General features: G+C 37.6%; 1 protein-coding gene across 7 annotated transcripts in view; it reads right to left on the reverse strand.

Annotated features, from left to right (window-relative positions):
- Positions 1–22,131, reverse strand: part of DOCK4 (dedicator of cytokinesis 4) — a 434,985-nt gene that overhangs the window by 78,814 nt on the left and 334,040 nt on the right. For all 7 annotated transcript variants that reach the window (XM_045052625.1, XM_019825719.3, XM_019825720.3 and 4 more), the window contains exons 26-27: positions 12,867–12,965; positions 2,612–2,706 (exon numbers count right to left, since the gene is read on the reverse strand). In XM_045052625.1, the coding sequence (XP_044908560.1) occupies positions 2,612–2,706; positions 12,867–12,965 (194 nt within the window). The remainder of the gene's footprint in view (positions 1–2,611; positions 2,707–12,866; positions 12,966–22,131) is intronic.

Genomic DNA, 22,131 nt, shown 5'->3' on the forward strand with positions numbered 1-22,131 from the left:
GGGCAGTGTGACTTCTCAGCTAGTTACTATCAATTTGGCATGTATGAAGCACATAGTGGGTAGTAAAAGTGGGAGTTTGGGTCAAAATGCCTCTTTGAGGAGCCCTGATCAAACCATCTAAGGAAGGTAGCACCATGGAAGAAAGGTGGTCAACCTGAGAGATGTAGACCTAGCTCCTCCAACTTGCTTCTACACAGTTAGCAAAGCGATAACGTTTTCTTTCCAGTGTACGTTCTTCAACATATTTTAAATATCCTTAACATCTTTCAGAAATTTAGTTTTCTACCAATATTACATGGCTAATACCTGTATGGATAAAGCAGGAAGAGTTGAAGGCTTATTTCTGGAACATATTGCACTCATAAGGCAAGGAAAATCTCATATGGCTTCATAATTTGAACGGGAAATGGCTAGGGTAGTTGAATGGGGAGAAGAGAGGGAAGCAGAATGGCAAAGAGCAGTGTCTGTTTCAACTCTGCAGGAGTTCTACCAGACCCTGGAGCCCTCTCTACAAATTAGATCGGACTTGCCATCACCAGTGGAAAAACAGTGCTCACTTCTTATCAGCACTGACTTGGGTGGCAAGGGCATGATGTCATCGCATTTAGCAAAGGCTGATGGCCTTTTCCTTGGATTTGCTTTTGGAGTATCTTCTGTTTAAATGTATTACACAGAGCTCATCTCAAAGTAACTGTGCTCCTGTTTGATTAGCACCAGATAAAAATACTGAACATTGTGTGTTTACTCAAAAGCAGAATCTATACTTCTAAGTCTGTTACCCATTTGTGAGACCATGAAGTCTTCATAAACGGAGTGTAGATTTTTAGGTGAAGTAGAGAGAGACAGTGTTTACTTTAAAAAAGTCACATTGTGGTCACGATTTTCAGGAAGCTCAAGCAGAGCCTGTGTGCATAAGGAACAAAATGTCAAATTTATCTTTGGTTTGAATTTCTGCCATTAAATATTCTAATTCAAGGCAAAATATCCCTGTGCACACAGGGCAGACATGATGACCAAATGATGATGCTGCATGATGATGATGTCAGCAGCCTGGACCTCTTCCCAGATAGCTCCCTGGACTACTTCATAGCCCTCTGCATGTACCCAGCATGTAGATCTTTGGTAATAAGGCCAGATACATGACAAATAGTTCCCATTTAAATCTGTGGCTTCCGGACATCTAGACAAAAAGATATGTGATTCTACTCACAGATATCAAACTAAATATGCTAAATTCTAAAGAGAGCTATTTCAGGAATCTCAATTAGTCTTCAAAATGGAAAAGCTTCTTCTGTACTTATGTAAAATATAATATGCCATATTATACTATTTGTTACTTCACAAGTTTTTAACACATCATTTTAACACCTCCACATCTATAAATGTAGACTGCAGCAGAAGCCATATTAGGCACATCTTATCAAAATCAAACCCTATATTACTGTGGCTCTTGCCACCATCATACCTGGCATCTGGGGAAGACATATGGTATCTCTGGCCTATGGCTAGACACCTGGAGAATTCAACTGCTATCCTGAATGTGAAGGTGTTCGGGCTGGACAAGAGGAGGAAGGAGAAGCAGGCAAACGTAGACTTGAAAGAAAGAATGTTCAAGAAACAGGGTAAATGACAAGTGTGGAAGTAAAGATCAGCCAGTTTCCTGAAGAACTTCACCTTTATTCTGTATCCTGAGATGACAGAGACAGGAAGCATGACAGCAGATAAAGCCATGACACTGTATTCTCTGGGACAGCTCCTGCCATTCTGGCTGCCCTCTAATCTCTTTTCCTGGCTCCTATTCCTTCTAGTACTGACGTCAAATGTTTGATTTTTTCCCCCTGGATGTGCCTAATACAAGCCAATTTTATCAACTTCCAGAGATTCATCTTTATGTCAATATCTCCCCAAATGTCTTCTCTAGTTCTGAATTTTGCTGAGAGCATTATTTTCAGTAGTCTACCAGCCTTCTCAGTTGGCTGTATAAAAGAAACTTCAATCTTCATGTATCCAACTCAGGGGTCATATCTTATTCCCAGTGCTGAGTACATGGTAGACACTTAATGCATTCCGCTGAGTTAAAATGAATGAAGAAAGATTAGAAATGACTCAAGTGGCCAGCAACAGGGCTCGTTAAATAAACAATGGTACATCTACTCAATAGAACATGATACAACTATCAAAGAAAAAAGAAACATAAACAAATGAGGGGCTTTCTAAGTATTAATGTGGAAAGACTGACAGGATTTTTTAGGGGAAAAAGCAACGTGCTGTATTATGCACCTGCCAGGCAGTAAAGAACACTGGAAGGTCATGCAAGAAACAAACAAAAGTGGTTATTACAGGCTGGGGGTAAGGAATAAATATGGAAGGTGGGAGTGAGATTTTTCAGTGTATACTCTAGTTATATTACTTGATTTTTGAACTATGTTCATTTATCACCTATTTAAAACGAATAGTAATACTTTTTAAAAAGTGAGACAAGTTAATTCAGAGACAAAGGACAAGAATCCCTGGATTTGAAGCTTTCAAATTTGAGATCAGACAAAAAAAAAAAATCATTTTGTGCCTCCTCTCCAATGAGCTGCAACTGTCATCAATTTAAATGTCTTACTTGTTAGCCACCAAGCGCATAACAGTCCAGTCCTTTGGAAACATCTCTGGGCGTATCAATATTCGGAACACAGTAAATATCTGCAGCAGAAAATCCTTGGATAGGAAGGAAACAGACCATTTTACTGAGTTATTGTAACTGTCAACACACACACACGCACACGCACACACACAGCACTGTTGTTACCATTTCCAAAGAAACTACAGAGAAGGGAGCCATGTTTTCATAGTTCACCAGGAGAAAGAATCATCGCCCTTCCCATTCTCAACACCCAAGTGGTTTGCTACTCTTCCCAAATGTTCTCTTTTTTTCTCATAAATGGTGGGAATGGCTTTTCATTCCTCTTCACAAGCTCTAAGCATTTAGGTTTTATAAATAAAGGGGAAGACTGGCTTAGCAGGCAAATATGTTCTCTTCTTTTATTATAGTCTTAAACATCAGAACTTCTCATATCAAGAGAACTATCAACAATCCTTCCTTTTAAGTGTCAAAATTTAGAAAGTTATATTCATTAAAAAGAATTTTCAGCAAACACCCATGTTTCTTAGAGGGCATTCTGAAGATATAGTATTAATAGTATGCATGTAGGTTTACAGAATCTGAGCATGCTATGCGGAATACACTCAAATAAGGATGTGTGCTAGGCCGAGCCCAGTGGTGAGTGCTTAGTAGCTATGAGCGTCAAAGAATTCTTCACAGAGATGTCATGCCAGAAGGCAGTGGTATTTACTAAGATGTTATCCTTAAACCCATCACCTGGAAACACTCTTGACAGGAGGCTATTTCCAGACACAGAAATACCTCTTCTTAAAACATTACAAGTAATAGGGTCCCAAATGTTGCAGCATTTTATACTTAAAGGCAACTGTAGGAGATAACACACTACATGTAATGAGTGACATAAAGCGTGCCCAATCAGAAAGAAATTGGCTCAATCTAGCTTTTATTTAGACTTATTAACTAGAAAACAAAGATTTCTTGGTAACCTTAAGCAATGCTAGGAAAATACATCTCGCTGCCAATCTGATTGAAGTCAACAGTATGGTGATGCTTAAAACAAACAAACAAAAAAACAAACACAGGAGTTTTATATATGAAACCCAACAACACACTATGTTAAATGTGTAAGCTGCTTGAATATAAGATTACAGTTGTCATTGATATGATGAGGAGTTAGCTAGAATCTGAAAATATAAGGAACATCTGGTGGCTGTGTGTATGTGTGTGTGGTTTTTTAACATACTCTAACAGCTTTGATCAAGCCCATAAATATTTTGACAAGGATTTATTTTAGCTTCTTTGGCATCAACACACATAGACTGATATGTAGTATGTACCGTGTGGAAATGCGCCCAGTAGGTCACTTTTCTTTAAATGGCCAGATTTTTCTTATGTAGGAAGAGTTTCCCAAATGCATTCCATGGCAGGTCAGATCATTTGGGGAAACACTTGACATTCTAGCCCTCTCTTGAGAAAGTAGGTCATTAGCATACTAAAACTGTGAGAAGCCCTTTTTGATGCATTTCTAAAACTTATTCCAAAAAGTTTTTCAATTTATTCTTTTGGGTGTCCCAGACATGAATATATTATAATCCCTCCAAAAACGGATGTTTGCATTTACCTTTCAAAGAATTTGATCCTACTTCAGTTTCCTATCTTGTTGCACTTGCTTAGACAGAAAAAAAATCATGAAGGTGGGAAGTCACATCTCACAGTCTACAATTACTTAGGAATGTTGAAGTAATTTCTATAACATTGAAATTTCATCTTTTCTCCTCAAAACTTTTAGACAATTGGAAAATGGAGGTAGCACCCTTCGTGCTTGGGTGTCTGTAGGGGGGAAGGTAGGAGAGAGGGATTTCGGTTGCAGAGAGAAAAAAGTGACTGAAAAAGTGGCTACAGGAGGCAGGGTATCTACCTCCTGGGCTGGCAACTTTGGTTGTTCTTCTTTCGCAGTGCTGGGGACGAAGGGAAAGTTATTCCAGGTATAGGAGCTGGGGACAGACAACCTGTTTCTGTGCCATCTCATTTTCTTGTTCCCAGTTATCTCACAAAATAAAAAGTGTGGCAGCATGTGACATAGTGCCAATGCTCATGTATTGACAGAAATCTTTACTTGCCCTGAGAGAACTTTTTGGCATCTCAAATAGCTCTCTATGGTATCCACGCAAACTTCACCTACCTTCATAGAGCCAAACACATTCATTGTGGAAATCTTACAATCAAAATACAAGAACATTACATTAACAATCAGAAAATCTAGATTTTAATCCTGGATCTGCAACAAACTAACTCGATGACGTTGGCAATTTATTTGATCTGCCTGGAAGTGAGTTCTCATCCTTGGAAAATGTGGGACCTTTAAGGTCCCTTGTGGTTAGGGGTGATTTAAAAAAGTTAATATGATCACTTATCTATTCATATAATAGACAAAAATGTTTCCTTATTTCTAAATTGTAGGCTAATGTTTCATCAGATGGTAACACGAATACCTTCCACTGTAGCACTTACATGTAATTTAGTTCAGTAAGTATTTATTGTCAACTGCCACGTAACAGGTATCATTTCAAACTCAGTCCCAGTAACTAAAGCCCTAACATCTGAACGCTAGATTCTTTGACACCACCCTCCTGCCTGCCCTCCCCAAATACAGCGGTATTTCCCTAAATACTTTTTGGCTCTGATCATTTCACAGAATAAGTACTTTTGCATAGATATGTGAAGTTATTTTGCACACATGACAATAACTAACAGATCTTTCCCATAATTTAAAAAAAGAACATTGGTACAATAATATTCCTGTTTGGATAGCAAGAAATAAGGGTTTCATATGCCACTGTTTGAAAATTGGTAGCCTGGGAGCAGTTTCTCTTTGTTTACTTCAAATAGCACAACATGGTAACTTAACTGCATTGCCCGTTTTATTCAAATCAAGGTTCAAAATAAAAAAAAAAGAAACAGGGAGGTGGTATGTTACAGAAGCACGTTTTCTGCATTGCAAGAGGTTTAAGAAAGGAAGTTCGTATGAAAACCAAAACGATAAAAAGTTCCATTCTCAAAAGACAAGAAAGCAAGAGCAATTTTTTGTGATTTTCAAAATTATCACTAACATTTATTCATCCATAAATACTGGGTGCTTTCTAAAGCACCAGGCACTGTGTTAGATGCTGGGTTACACCTAGTGGGGTAAGATACATTCTGTTATTGATTCATGCAAGAGTAGTTCCGGAGGGCCTGCGATATGTCATACCACAATCAGCTGACTGTGACACCCGCCTTCATGGAGCTTACGGTTTGGTGGGCGGGATGAATGTGTATCTAAAAACCACAGACAACATGTGTGCGCTACCAACGAGGGAAGTGTGAGGACCAAGTAGTCCAGGTAGAGGGAAGAGCACCAAGCTTGAAAGCCAAGAGACAACATGGCTGTCTGGACTGTAGTGGGGAGTGGCAAGAAATGAGGGTGAAAGATAAGGGAAAAATCAAAAGCTGACAGACAGATGATAGATAGGGACCAATCAAAGATAAATATACAGAAGAAAGATAAATAAATGGTAAATAAATATCATTCTTTCTTCATGGTAAGGAACGTGGAAATTTACCCTGAGGGCGATGAGAAGGCCGTTAGGGGTCTCATGCAGATGTGGGAGAAGATTAAATGTATTTTACATTCATTTTCTGACTGTGTCATACAAAAAGTTGTTTTGTGTTTACACATAAGACTGTGGTATGTGAACAGCACAGGATAGAAATTAAGTTTACGAAACAGAATTAGTGAGAGACAGGAGACAGAACTCTGAGATCATGAAACGTGAATTAAGAACTCAAGAAAATAAAGCATCACCAGGTAGAGAGACCAGCACACAGTCTCCTTGTGTCAAAAGCAATGAACAGGGACAGAGCCTTCTAGGAACACATTTCCTTTACTTACGATTTAAAGTAGAGTCGAATATTATTTTAAAAATTTGCCACAAATTTCAAATGTGTAACACCCTTGATATGGAGTTTGAATTCAAATAAAGGGTGTTAATAATCATTATCACAGTGAAATTCATACCCTTAAAGTTGAATAAGCACATTATGTAAAAATAACTCCCAAGTGGTCTTCAGTCTTCAAGAGCTATAGAATTATTTTTCTATAATAAAGACTATAAGCTGAAATAATCATATGGAAAAAGATGGTTTGTGAGGTGTGCAGACGTTTACTGAGAGGGTTGTTTCAACGAACAAAGATATAATATTCCAGGCTCTGTGCTTAGGACACAAAGACATGGTCCCTATTCTCACAGAGCACAGTCATCAAGGAGTCAAGGAGACAACAATTACAAAGCAATGTTGGATGTTATCACGAAGGGGGGTGGTGGGCACTGTATTCTGTGAATGCTTCATAAAGAAAGAGATTTCTAGGCTGGATTTTACAGAATGAGTCAAAATCAGGGAAGGGATTAATAGGGGTACAAAATAAGTAATGCAAATGAGTAGTGGTGGAATAGGCATTTCAGGTAGATTAAAAAAAAAAAAGAAAAGAAACAGAAAAAGATTAGGAGGAATTAAACCCAAGTAATTTTAAGTGGCTAGAGTGAGATGTGTTTGGAAGAGAGTAGAGGGTAGAGGATACTGAAAATGTAAGGTAGACTGAAGACAGGGATGATGTTGGCAAAGACTGGGTCTTGTCCCCACAGGGAATGTGAAGTCCTCAGGGCTTTAAAGTTGGACTGTGATGTGATCAGATATAATTTTGGAAAGCTAGTGGGCCAGTATATGAGAGACAATGAAAGGTTTTAATAGTGCTGTACTTAACTTCCAGAACATGTATAATATCACATTTAAGCAGGATCCCCACAGTTCTATTTGAAAAGTCATAATCAACAAAGAACAGGAAACTCACTGCTTTCTATGTACCAGAAATACCATGGATATGGACAAAACTTTAGCCCTCAGTAGAAGGTGGGTGTATAATAAAACGTTACTGACTACAGAAGGAGGAAAAAAAAAAAAACCTAATCACTTCCTAGTCTTGCTTTTGTTCATTTCTAAAATAATGCCATTCTACAGAAGGAAAGAACCAAATAATGCAGAGTACCAGTCCTTGGGTCCTTGGTCCTACACAGTTCTCTTGACATTGTTACTTACACCACTCACACATAGCACCCAAGGACCAAGGAGAAGAAATGGCATACTGTTCAAAACGTCAGAAGCTATCCCAAGAATCACCCTGGAGACGTCCTGATTCTTCAAGCAAGAATGGAGTAAAAACACCAATAGTCTTAGTAAATATGAGAACTACATACTTTCAAATTTGTTTTCATTTAGAGAACCACTGTGAAATGCTAGGCCAAATCTTTCTTTGAATTGATAAGAGTAAAGAAAAAAAAGCAGTGATGCTAGGAATAAAGAACAACAAAAATGTTAACCTGAATGTTTCAACATCGAATCTGTCAGTATTAATGAAGATTTAAAGTGCACATATCGCAGTTCTATTTCAGGAATTCATTCTGCAGCAATAAGGCCACAAGCACAGAGAGATGTGTTTTCATGATGTTCACCACTATACCCTTTCCATTGGCAAAAATCAGAAACATCCTGAATACCCAACAAAAGGGGAATGATTACATTATTTAGCATCCATACAATGAGATTCAGAAGAATAAAATATGTAACAAGCTCTATAATGTTCAGGACATATTACTATGTGGAAAAGTGCAACTACTATGAATGCTATATTCCATTAAAAATACGTGTGTATATACCATAAAAAATAATCTATGAGGATACAACCTTATGTGTTGACAGTAGCTCCCTCTGGGCATCAGAAAACATGTATGTGGAAGGTAGGCAGACATATACTTTGATCACTTTTAACTAGTAGGTTAAATGGGATTCTTCCCGTCTAATCCCAATAGCAGTTATAATTTTCCATTGACTATCACTTTACTAAGCTCTACCCTCCCTTATGTATTATATATTCCATTTCTAATCTAAAGGTAGATACAAAACCCTCAAATAACTCTTTCCATTAACTTGGCCTTTCATCTCCATGACTGGAATTGCCTTATTACTTTTAAAGAGTTGGACAAATGAAATTTTATGCAATTTGATAGCGAAGATTTTGGTTTCTAACAAATGTCATTAGAGTTTAGGGAAAAGGTGAGTTGAGCTGTGTGAACAAGAGCTCAGATGTTAATGGAATTCCAGGCCCTCTCAGTTACTTCTTTGGGGGGGGGGGGCGGGGGGAGGAGTTGGGGGGTTGGTTGGCCGGGAGTAAAATGAGGCACTGTAGGAAAAGTCTTTAGCGCTGCATCTGGCCCATAGCAGTGGGGGTGGTGGTGAGGAGGTAATATCAGCCATCATCACTGTTGTTTATATACATCCCACTCAATTATAACTTAATGATTTAGATGCTGTTAATAACATGAAAGCATTAAGACTAGCAAAGACTGTTTTGCTCGTCTTGATATCCCTAATGTCTAGCCACTGTGCTCAATATATGTTTGTTGAATCAAGTAACTGTCATTTGTAATAAAATAGTAATAGTGCCAACCTCAGGGGGTTCTTCTGAGGATTCAGGGAGTTAATATTAATCAACCTTTTAGAACAGTACCTTGCATGTACTAAGATTTACAATTATATAAATGTTTACTGTTTGAGGTTCTCAGCTCTTTACCACAATAGCCAAAGCTCAAAGTGGTCTAAAATGTTGGTGATAATCCATTTGGCAGCAAAATCTGACCTGAACTATTTAGTCTTTATTTAACCTCACCTGGAGTGAATATTTTTTAACTGCACAAATATTAAGATTTTTGATTAGAGTGGGTATGCCCATATATAGTATGTGCACCATATAGATTACCTTTCTGAAATGTCAAAAGATTCTAATTTCTAAAATGCACTTAATATTAAGGACTTTGCATAAGGGACAGTGGACCAGTGTTACTATTTTTAAAAGATCTTGTAATTTAGATTTCAGTAGCATAAATAGGGATATTTGGGTTTTAAGAAACTGAGAACAAGAAAAATCTGTTAAAAGGTGACATCTGAACTTTCAAAATGCAGATTAAAACCGGATGACTAATTAGCCTTTAGTAAAAAAAAAAAAATTAAAAAAATGACTTTTAGCTTGCCTTCACTCCAGTTACTCCCCTTTCATTCTTACACTGGAAAGGTGATCTTCCTCCTAGTCACAGATACTTCTGTCCCCTCCTGCTGCCTTTGCAGGGAACCTCACCACCCTTGCACTTCTTCCTTATGTCTTCGGCTTCTCCTCCACCAGCTCTAATCATCCATATTCAAACATGCTTAAGTCTCCTCCAAAATAAATATTTCTACGACATCCAAAGTTCCCCTTTAGTACACACCTGTCCTCCCTTTCTTGAAACATGGCATGCTTCTACTGTATCTTTTTCACTTTTTCATTCTGCAATTCATGACAGCTTGGTTTCCACCCTCACCACTGTATTGAAATTGCTCATCAAGTTCATCAACAATAGGAACAGACCCTTTTATGATCCCACCTCACCTCCCTGCAGTAGCCAGTACTGTTCACCACTTCTCCCCCCTTCATGCTCAGGATTCTACTTAGAGCTCTTCAATTACATGCTCTACACTCTTCTGTGTTCACATTTACTTCCCTATCAATTACTATTCACTAGCTGATAATTCCCAAATCTACAACTGCAGCCTAGCTCTGTCTCTTGAACTTCAGACACTGTTTATAAGACATTCATTTTAATGTCCCTCAAGTGACAAAACTCAAGCTGAAACTGAATTTATGTTTGCTCCCAAACCTGTACACCCATACCTCCTTGGTTCCCCTTGCAGTGAGTGGCACCCACATCTGGCCTGTTGTCAGAGAGCCTGGGATTCATCTTCAACTCTTCTCTCTCCTTCACCTCTTCTCACTCCTTCATCTTTTTTTTTTTTTTTTTTTTTTTTTTTTTTTATGAAATCAGTTACCAACACCTGTCAACTGAACTTCCTAAATGACTCTAGAATCTACCATCATGATCACCTCTATTTCAGGCCATAGTCATCACTAGCACAGACTATTCTGCCTCAGATACTTTACACAGTTCTGCTTCCTGTTTGTCTTTGGCTAATTCATTTTCAATAGTGCAACCAAGCAGGTTTTTCTTAACTGAAATGGGATCATGGCTCTCCTTTCTTTCTTAACACCCTCCACAGCTTCCAGATGTCCTCAACATAAAGTCCACACACATTCTCAGAGCACTGTATCTTACACCTCTCTTCCTCATAGTCTATATTCTATCAAACAATCAACAAATGTTTCTTGAGTGCCTAAAATGTGGTGAGCATGTTCTGGGATCTGAGGATACAGCAGTGAACCAGTCAAAGCTTCAGACACCAAGGAGCTTATAATCTAGTGGCTAGGGGTTGGGGATTCACCCAAACAAATAAACTAAAGCATTCCAGATTTGAATAACTGTGAGTGCAGGGAGTATGCTATGTCAGCACATTCTGGGGACACTTTAGGTGAGAGATCTAACCAAAGACAGGTACAGCACACTCTTACTCATCTCTCAGCTGAGAGCTCCCTTGGGGACTTTTCCTCATGTCATGAGTTTGGCCTGGCAGGAATTCCTAGATGCTCTGGAGCACTGTGGGGTCAATGTCTATTACTTGCCTGATTTCTCCCCCTACAGGGACTGGACAATTTGTTCCTGGCTACATAATAAAACTAGTAGGGCTTAGCATGCCTGAAATTTTCAATCAGTATTTCTTGAAGGACAGATGAAGTAATTAAGAGCATGAAATAATTTTCCTGGCCTGGAGGCCTAGTTAATTTTGAAGTAGAAAATTTTGAAAAGGTGTGTAGATGACTGAAATGAGGAAAGGCCATATAAAATACTTTATTCATTACTTCCATTTGCTCTATTGTTATTAATGTGAATAATAAGGCATAAAACTCAATACCTAGATTAAATTCACCATGGTTTTCAATGCATGCTTCTCGGCTATTTTTTTAATTCCTAGGCTCTGTAAAAGTAAGTATCCTTTCTTATGTGAAAGTTTGAAACATGAAGTCATAGACCTCTTATGTAAAGCCTAATAGCTCCTTAATAGTGCTACATACTCAACTTCTGAAGAATGTTAATAACTGCACAATTATCTTCCTTTTTAGCCACATGGATTTCTGTATCTAGAGTGGGTATCATCTAAAGTCCTTTATCTGTTTTTAATTCTAAACTCAAGATTGAAAGTAATCATGAAAAACAGATTGTTAGGCACAGGTATATGCCAAGTGACTGACTGCTAGAAAGATTACATCTGCCCAAATCTATTCTCTTTGTTTCATGATTCAGCCTGTCATCTGCCGCAAGGTAACTAAAGGATTTTTCTGAGGTCATGCAACATCTTCCAGGCAGTTAAAAATCAAAGGTACATGATTCCTGTGCATGATATATATTTTAAAAATCTAGAAATCTCCCCCTGAGGTGCTGCGAAGGCTTCTGGTCATGCCAACATTGCAGCGCGACTGTTCTACGGTCCTCTAATTCTCCACCACCTGGCATGTCAGTACTCCTTCCATTATGATGGCTTACCTATGAAGATGCCTGGAAAACTCAAGAGACGGAAGAGAGATAAAAGTAAATAAGAACAGATGACAGGTCATTCCTCCAACTGAGGACAATCAACTTCTAAGCTTTTAGTGAACACCATGATGGAAGTATTGAAGTTCCATAAATCTCAGCAAAGTGTGAATTTTTATAAACCTGGCATCAATATTTTCTATTGAATGTCAGCCTGTCACACTAGCACAGCATAGTGATTAGACTGTAGCTCATAGAGAATATCAAACACAACTCTGCTTCTCTAGTCAGAACATTGTAGCCAGAACTCCTCATTGTGGTTTTAGAGTGATGAAATCAGATAATAGGTTTATATATTCTTCCTTATCATCTATAAGGCCAATATTCTTAAGTCTACCTAACTAGAGTTACTCTATTTGCTTTTGTCTCATTAGGTCTGTGATTGTGTTTCTAGTTTACTGGATTTTGCTGACAGGTATTTCAAAGCCTATGTCCTTGTATAAAATAAAAGTTAATTTGCTTTGCTTGAGTAGTTGAAAATCTTAAAGAGCCAAGATAGTCAGACATATGGATGAAGGTGAGAAAAAATAGCATAGATTTAACAAAAACAGGTAAAACAACTGTCAAGGAACTATTTGAACAATGATGAATGTGAACAAGGAAAGCTAAAATGATATAGGAAATTTTTTTAAAAAAATGTCACTTACCCTTAACTCTTCCTTTGTATTGAAACTATCAAGAAGTTGTTGATAATGTCTATCTGTCATTTGTCGTAATAGGGACAGGAGACAAGCAACAAACTCACCCTAATGTAAAGAAAAAAACAACAACAACAACATAGTTTTTAATGAGAGCAAAAATGAACATCAGTAACTTACCTTGAACTGCCCTCAAATAGAACACTTTTTAAGTGTTTTTTTTTTAAAAAATCCATGAGGATCTAAAGTCACTCTGTGAAGTCTTTTTAATCTAAACTAACCATAGTATTATGGTCAAAATTTCTCCCTCTGATGAATACCCTTTACTTGGTATACATGCATTTTCAAATTGGGAGTAGGTTTTTTTTTTTTTTTTTTTTTTTTAACTTGGGTGGAAGCTTTTCACTAGGAAACCAACCTCACACACTTAAAAAAGGCAAGGCCATTTACTGAGAATTTACTATACCTTCATTCATTGTCATTTGAATCTCATTATCAATGCTATGAGGGGGTATAATATTTATTCAAAGAAGATAAATTGTAGGTTCAGTGGGCTAAAAGACTTGTCCAAAGTCACATCACTAAAAAGTGAAAGAGCTAGAGTTATCTCTACACCTTTCTGACTCCAAAGCTCTTCCAGTAACTTCATGCTCATTTTTAAATTCACATAATCTCTTCCAACTCATCTGAGTGCTGGTCTGCTGATTTTCAGGGTATAAAAAAGCCATACATACAATGTTGGTTCCAAACTCCTTTTAAAAATAGTCTGTCATTAAAAAAATAAAAAATAAAAATAGTTTGTAACTCTTTGCTGCTTGGGTGCTATGTGATTGACTCCTAAAAAGTCAATTTTTAAAAATTAATAATGAAAAAAAGTAGCATCCATAGGTTTGAAGGCCTATAAAATTGCTATCACTTGCATTTCCCAAAGTAAATCTGATTTAAAGTATCTGTGCTTTGATGCAACCTTTTTTGCTCAGCAAAAAATGATCTACTTTTAATGAGAACAATAACATTTAAAACACAATGAACACAACAGGAGTGGCAATCAGTAATGACTCTAAATTTATAAAAATGTACCTTAATTGGGAATTGGTGTGTGTGTGTGTGTGTGTGTATTTACATGGAAAGAGACTATAGGCTCACATATAAAATTAGAGACTAAAACCTCTCAGAAATTGGGATTTTCCAACAGAGGCAGCTAGGTCAGGACAGTCAAACATATCCCTACCAGCTGCCATGGGAGGCCTGAAGATGCTACTTAATGACAGCACAGGGTGGCCAAAGATGCAGGCTGGCTTCTTGCATGAGAATAAATAATTGTCACACACAAGTATGACAGATAATTATTCCTGCACGCTTATTAGGGCAAATATTTAAGAAACTAACTAGTAAGGGCTAGCAGAAATCTATCTTCTAAGCACAATATAATACTTTGTTAATGAACAAAGACATTCTTGGTACTTAACACAAGAAATAGAAAATTCAGGGGCACAATGATTAATATTTTAGTGCATGTGTGTGAGGAAACAACCCAAAGCTAGGAAAATATCCCAAAGGACTGAGAGAACAGTACCTGGTGCTCATAAAGGGCTGGGAATAGTGCCTTTTCTCACCAGCAAGACTGGAAAAACCTCGCCATTATTAGGGAATCAATTAGAATACTAAAAATGATCTTTTCTCAGTGGCAGGGAAAAATTACTCCTAGAATAAATGCTGCTCTGATCCTACCTAAAGAAGTGCATAAGCAAGGTGGTAAATAATCAAACAGTTCCTAAGAAATTTAACCTCATGCTAAAGCAACATTCAAAGCTATTTTTAGGAATTAAAAAAAAAATCTACTTTTCAAAAGCATAAAATTCACAATCTCTGGCATTCAAGAAAAATTACCAAGCATATAAATAAATAGCAGGAAAATAATGATGCAAATGAGGAGAAAAAAAATCAATAAAAACAGATCCAGGTAAAACATAAATAACAGAATTAACAGTAAAGGGCATTAAAATAGTTATTGTTACTATATTCTATATATTCAGGAAACTAAAGTTTGAACATGTTAATTTCAGACATGAAAGATATCAAATAGATTCAAATTGAACTTCTAGAGATGAAGACTATAATGTGTGACATGAAAATTTACTTAATAGGACCACTGGCAGATTAGACATTTGCAGAGGGTAAGATTACTGAACTTGAATTAGAAATTCTCCAAAAGTAAAACTACAACAGGGGTGCCTGGGTGGCTCAGTCGGTTAAGCGTCCGACCTCGGCTCAGGTCATGATCTCACAGTTCGTGAGTTTGAGCCCCGCGTCAGGCTCTGTGCTGACAGTTCAGAGCCTGGAGCCTGCATTGGATTCTGTGTCTCCCCTGTGTCTCCCTCTCTGCTCCCCCCCCCCTCAATATAAATAAAAACATTTAAAAAAAAATTAAAAAAAAACCCACAACAACAAAAAAGAAAAAGCATCAGTGAACTATAGGATAACTTCCAGTAGCATGATATATATGTAATTACAGATCTCAAAGAGGAGGGAGTAGAAAAAGTAATTGAAGAATAAAGGTGAAAATTTTCAGATTCTATGAAAACAATAAACCTATATATCCAAAAAGGTCAATAGTGCCTATTCACAAGAAACATGAAAGAAAATACACAAAAGTAAATTACAATAAAACTGCTGATAGCCAGGGATAAAGAGAAAATCTTAACAACAGTCAGTGAAAAAAAGACACGTTATATATAGAGAAACAAAGATAGGGATGAGATAAATCTCTTTAGAAATAATACAAGCTAGGAGGGAACCAAGATGGTGGAACAGCATGGAAGTTTTCTGTGTGTCTTGCGTCCATGAATTACAGCCAGACCAACACTAAACCATCCTGCACACCTAGAAAACTGATCTGAGGATTAACATAACAATCTGCACAACCTGAACCACAGAACTCAGCAGGTATGCGGCGCGGAGAGGTGAACATGGGGAGAGAGAAACCACGGAGGGCAGGGAACTGCTTTGCGGGTGGAGAGAGGACAGAGATGGGGACGGGGGGAATATGGGAAAAGCACCCCTCCCCAAAAGCAGCTGGAGAAAAAGTCAAAAATTGGAAACAGCTGCAGGGACTAAACTAAAAATGGAGAAAGGAGAAAGAGAGGGTTTAAATTCCATTAAGACTGTAAACAAGGGGAGCGCAGAGTCTGCAACTCTGCAGTTCGACACCTGGTAGTGCTCTGGTGGGAAGGGCAAACCCCCAGGAGCAGAGTGGGGTCCAGGAGGTTCTTGGGCCACACGGGGAAAAGCAGTCCCACTGCTGGAAGGAACTTTGGTAGAGACTGTTGAGGCCACCTGGTCCCAGCAGACCCCAGAAAATGGCCACATTCGCTGGTGCTGGAACAAGGTCGTTAAGGGTGAAGCCTGGTGCCAGATGTGGGTTGCGATTTTCCATAATCCTTAAAACACTGCTGCTAAACTGTCTCATGAACTTTTTCTGGGGCAGCTGGCACCTGGCTGCAGTCTCGGGGCACCGGCAGCAGCATGGTCCCACGAATGTTCCTGGGTGCAGCCGGCATTTGGCCATTGCCCGGTAAGACCCTCTGTAGAGGGGTGGAACGGGTCAAAGCCACAATCCCTCAGAAGTAAGATGCCAGGGAAAACAGCCACATCTGAGACAAAACTTAGGAGAGAGGTCCTACCTAGGGCTTGGTCACGGACAGAGTAAAAGTGGGGAGTGGACGAAAGCTGAAGACAAAGGATCGGTGGGCGATTGCTGATTGGGGAGAACAGAGTTCTGATACTAGAGACTAGGTAGCTGGGTGATGCCATTTTCACCACTCCCACGCATGCACATACACACCTACGAGGGCCACAACACTCCACCCCAGTAGGCTAGCAGTGCCATCTAGTGAAGAACGGAGTTGTTACACTAAGTCCTGCACAACTGGGCCAACCTAGCTCTTCAAGAACACAAGTCTCACTGCCTGCTTGTTTATGGACAATAAAGCCCTTCACAGTCTGACTTCTAGGGAAAAACAGTAATTTCAGTCGTATTTCAATCTGTTAGCAGGTCCATGTATTCAATTTTCTTTCTTTCTTCCTTTTTCCTTTTTTTCTCTTTTTCACTTTTCTTTTTCTTGAATACAGAAAGAGAAAAAAATCATTCTTATTTTCAATTGTTATTAAAAATATTTTTTTACTATATTTTTTACTTTTGTGTAATTTTTTTCAAATTCTATTTTACTTCCATCATTTATTTTAGTCTACTTCAGTGTATTCACTTTTTCAAATTTTCAAACAATTTCCTTTTTTTCTTTTTCTTTTTTCTCTTTTCTGTTTCTTTTCTTTTTCTTGAATACAGAAAGAGAAAAAATTCATTTTTTAAATTTTTATTAAAAATATTTTTAATTTTTTCTACTATATTCTGTACTTTTGTGTAACTTTTTTCAAATTCTACCTTACTTCCATCATTTCATTTTAGTTTACTTCAGTGTATTATTCATTTTTTCAAATTTTTAAACGATTTCTTTTTTTTTCTTTTTTCTCCCTTTTTCTCTAATCTATCAAGCCACTTTCAACACCCAGCCCAAAACACACCTAGGATCTGGCATCATTTGATTTTTTGTGTATTTTTAATTTTTTAATTTTAATATTTTTTTAATTTTAATATTTTTTTTTAATTTTAATTTTTTCTACTTCATTCATTTTCTCCCTTCAAAATGATGAATGAAGGAATTCACTCAAAAAGAAAGAGCAGGAAGAAACGCCATCCAGGCATTTAGCCAACACAGATACAAGCAAGAGGTCTGAACCAGAATTTAGAATCACAATAAGAATACTAGCTGGAGTCTAAAATAGATTAAAATCCCTTTCTGCAGAAATAAAACAAGTAAAAACTAGTCAGGATGAAATAAAAAATGCTATAACTGAGCTGCAATCACGAATAGATGCCACAGCAGCAAGAATGGATGAGGCAGAACAGAGAATCAGCGATACAGAGGACAAACTTATGGAGAATAATGAAGCACAAAACAAGAGGGAGATTAAGGCAAAAGAGCACAATTTAAGAATTAGAGAAATCAGTGACTCTTTAAAAGGGAACAACATCAGAATCATAGGGGTCCCAGAAGAGGAAGAGAGAGAAATAGGGGTAGAAGTGTTATGTGAGCAAATCATAGTGGAAAACTTTCCTAATGTGGGGAAAGGCAAAGACATCAAAATCCAGGAAGCACAGAGATTCAACAAAAACCCATTAGATTCAACAAAAACCGACCATCAACAAGGCATATAGTCAAATTCACAAAATACTAAGGCAAGGAGAAAATCATGAAAGCAGCAAGGGAAAAAAAGTCCTTAACCTACAAGGGAAGACAGATCAGGTTTGCACCAGACCTATCCACAGAAACTTGGCAGGCCAGAAAGGACTGGCAGGATATATTCAATGTGCTGAATCAGAAAAATACGCAGCCAAGAATTCTTTATACAGCAAGGCTGTCATTCAAAAGAGAAGGAGAGATAAAAAGTTTCCAAGACAAACAAAAATTAAAGGAGTTTGTGACCACTAAACCATCCCTGCAAGAAATTTTAAGGGCACTCTCTGAGGGGAGAAAAGATGAATATATAAATACATACATACATACATACATACATACATACATACATACATACATAAATTCATATCTTTCAGTACTCATTGTAAACATCAATGGACTCAATGCTCCAATCAAAAGACACAGGGTAACAGAATGGATAAGAAAACAAGATCCATCTATATGCTGTTTACAAGAGACCCACTTTAGATCTAAAGGCACCTTCAGATTCAAAGTAAGGTATTGGAGAACCATCTATCATGCTAATGGTCAACAAAAGAAAGCTGGAGTAGCCATACTTATATCAGACAGACTAGACTTAAAGACTGTATCAAGAGATGCAGAAGGGCATTATATCATAATCAAGGGGTCTACACACCAAGAAGAAATAACAGTTGTAAACATTTATGCAACAAATGTGAGAGCATCCAAATATATAAATCAATTTATCACAAACATAAAGAAACTCATTGATAGTAATACCATAGTAGTAGGAGACTTCAACACCACACTCACAGCAATGGACAGATCATCTAATCAAAAAATCAACAAGGAAACAATGGCTTTGAATGACACACTGGACCAGATGGACTTAACGGATATATTCAGAACATTTCATCCTAAAGCAGAAGAATATACATGCCCATGGAATGTTCACCAGAATAGACCATATACTGGGACACAAAACAGCCCTAAGTAAGTACAAAAAGATCGAGATCATACCGTGCATATTCAGACCACAATGCTATGAAACCCGAAATCAACCACAAGAAAAAAATTGGAAAGGTAACAAATACTTGGAGACTGAAGAACATCCTACTAAACAATGAATGGGCTAACCAAGCAGTTAAAGAGGAAGTTAAAAAGTATATGGAAGCCAATGAAAATGATAACACCACAACCCAAAACCTCTGGGACGCAGCAAAGGCAGTCATAAGAGGAAAGTATATACCAATCCAGGCCTTTCTAAAGAAGGAAGAAAGATCTCAGATACACAACCTAACCTTACGCCTTAAGAAGCTGGAAAAAGAACAGCAAATAAAACCCAAAACCAGCAGAAGACAGGAAAGAATAAAGATTAGAGCAGAAATTAATGCTATTGAAACCAAAAAAAAAAAAAACAGAGAACAGATCAATGAAACCAGAAACTGGTTCTTTGAAAGAATTAACAAAATTGAGAAACCACTAGCCAGTTTGATCAAAAAGAAAAAGGACCCAAATAAATAAAATCAAGAATGAAAGAGGAGAGATCACAACACAGCAGAAATAAAAACAATAAGAGAATATTATGAGCAATTATATGCCAATAAAATGGGCAATCTGGAAGAAATGGACAAATTCCTAGAAACATATACACTACCAAAACTGAAACAGGAAGAAATAGAAAATTTGAACATACCCACAACCAATAAGGAAATCGAATTAGTAATCAAAAATCTGCCAAAAAACAAGAGTCCAGGGCCAGACGGCTTTCCAGGGGAATTCTACCAAACATTTAAGGAAGAGTTAACACCTATTCTATTGAAGTTGTTCCAAAAAATAGAAATGGAGGGAAAAATTCCAAACACATTCTATGAAGCCAACATTACCTTGAATGCAAAACCAGACAGAGACCCCAATAAAAGGAGAACTATAGACCAATTTCCCTGATGAACATGGATGCAAAAATCCTCAACAAGATATTAGCCAACTGGATCCAACAATACATTAAAAAAATTATTCACCATGAGCAAATGGGATTTATACCTGGGATGTAGGACTGGTTCAATATCCACAAAACAACTAACGTGACTCATCACATCAATAAAAGAAAGGACAAGAACCATATGATCCTCTCAATAGATGCAGAGAAAGCATTTGACAAAATACAGCATCCTTTCTTGAAAAAAACCCTCAAGAAAGTAGGGACAGAAGGATCATACCTCAAGATCATAAAAGCCATATATGAACAACCCAAAGTTAATAACATCCTCAATGGGGAAAAACTGAGAGCTTTCCCCCTAAGGTCAGGAACAAGACAGGGATGTCCACTCTCACCACTGTTATTCAACACAGTATTGGAAATCTTAGCCTCTGCAATCGGACAACACAAAGAAATAAAAGGCATCCAAATTGGGTGGGAGGAGGTCAAACTTTCACTCTTCGCAGATGACATGATACTCTATATGGAAAACCCAAAAGATTCCACCAAAAAACTGCTACTAGATCTGATCCGTGAATTCAGCAAAGTTGCAGGATATAAAATCAATGCACAGAAATTGGTTGCATTCCTATACACCAACAATGAAGCAACAGAAAGAGAAATCAAGGAATCGATCCCATTTAAAATTGCACCAAAAAACATAAAATACCTAGGAATAATTTTAACCAAAGAGGTGAAAGATCTATACACTGAAAGCTACAGAAAGCTTATGAAAGAAATTGAAGAAGACACCAAAAAATGGAAAAATATTCCATGCTCCTGGATAGGAAGAAGAAATATTGTTAAAATGTTGATACTACCCAAAGCAACATATATAATGCAATCTCTATCAAAATAACACCAGCATTCTTCACAGAGCTAGAAAAAATAACCTAAAATTTGTATAGAAACAGAAAAGACCCTGAATGGCCAAAGCAATCTTGAAAAAGAAAACCAAGGCAGGAGGCATCACAATCCTGGACTTCAAGCTATACTAGAAAGCTGTAATTATCAAGACAGTATGGTACTGGCACAAGCACAGACACTCAGATCAATGGAACATAATAGAGAATCCAGAAATGGACCCACAAATGTATGGCCAACTAATCTTTGACAAAGCAGGAAAGAATATCCAATGGAATAAAGACAGTCTCTTCAGCAAGTGGTGCTGGGAAAACTGGACAGCAACATGCAGAAGAATGAACATGGACCACTTTCTTACACCATACACAAAAATAAACTCAAAATGGATGAAAGACCTAAATGTAAGACAGGACGCCATCAAAATCCTCGAGGAGAAAGCAAGCAAAAACCTTTGACCTTGGCCGCTGCAACTTCTTACTCAACACATCTCTGGAGGCAAGGGAAACAAAAGCAAAAATGAACTACTGGGACCTCATCAAAATAAAAAGCTTCTGCACAGAGAAGGAAACAATCAGCAAAACTAAAAGGCAACTGACAGAATGGGAGCAGATATTTGCAAACAACATATCAGATACAAGGTTAGTATCCAAAATCTATAAAGAACGGATCAAACTCACACCAAAAAAACAAATAATCCAGTGAAGAAATGGGCAAAAGACATGAATAGGCACTTCTCTAAAGAAGACATCCATCCAGATGGCCAACCGACACATGAAAAAGTGCTCAACGTCACTCATCATCAGGGAAATACAAATCAAATCCACAATGAAATACCACCTCACACCTGTCAGAATGGCTAACATTAACAACTCAGGCAACAACAGATGTTGGCAAGGATGCGGAGAAAGAGGGTCTCTTTTGCACTGCTGGTGGGAATGCAAACTGGTGCAGGTACTCTAGAAAACAGTCTGGAGGTCCCTCAAAAAATTAAAAATAGAACTACACTACAACCCAGCAATTGCACTACTAGGTATTTATCTAAGGGATACAGGTGTGCTGTTTCGAAGGGACACATGCACCCCAATGTTTATAACAGCACTATCAACAATAGCCAAAGTATGGAAAGAGCCCAAATGTCCATCGATGGATGAATGGA

Source organism: Felis catus, chromosome A2 (genome assembly GCF_018350175.1).
Source record: "Felis catus isolate Fca126 chromosome A2, F.catus_Fca126_mat1.0, whole genome shotgun sequence".
In the NCBI taxonomy this organism is placed as follows: domain Eukaryota; kingdom Metazoa; phylum Chordata; class Mammalia; order Carnivora; family Felidae; genus Felis; species Felis catus.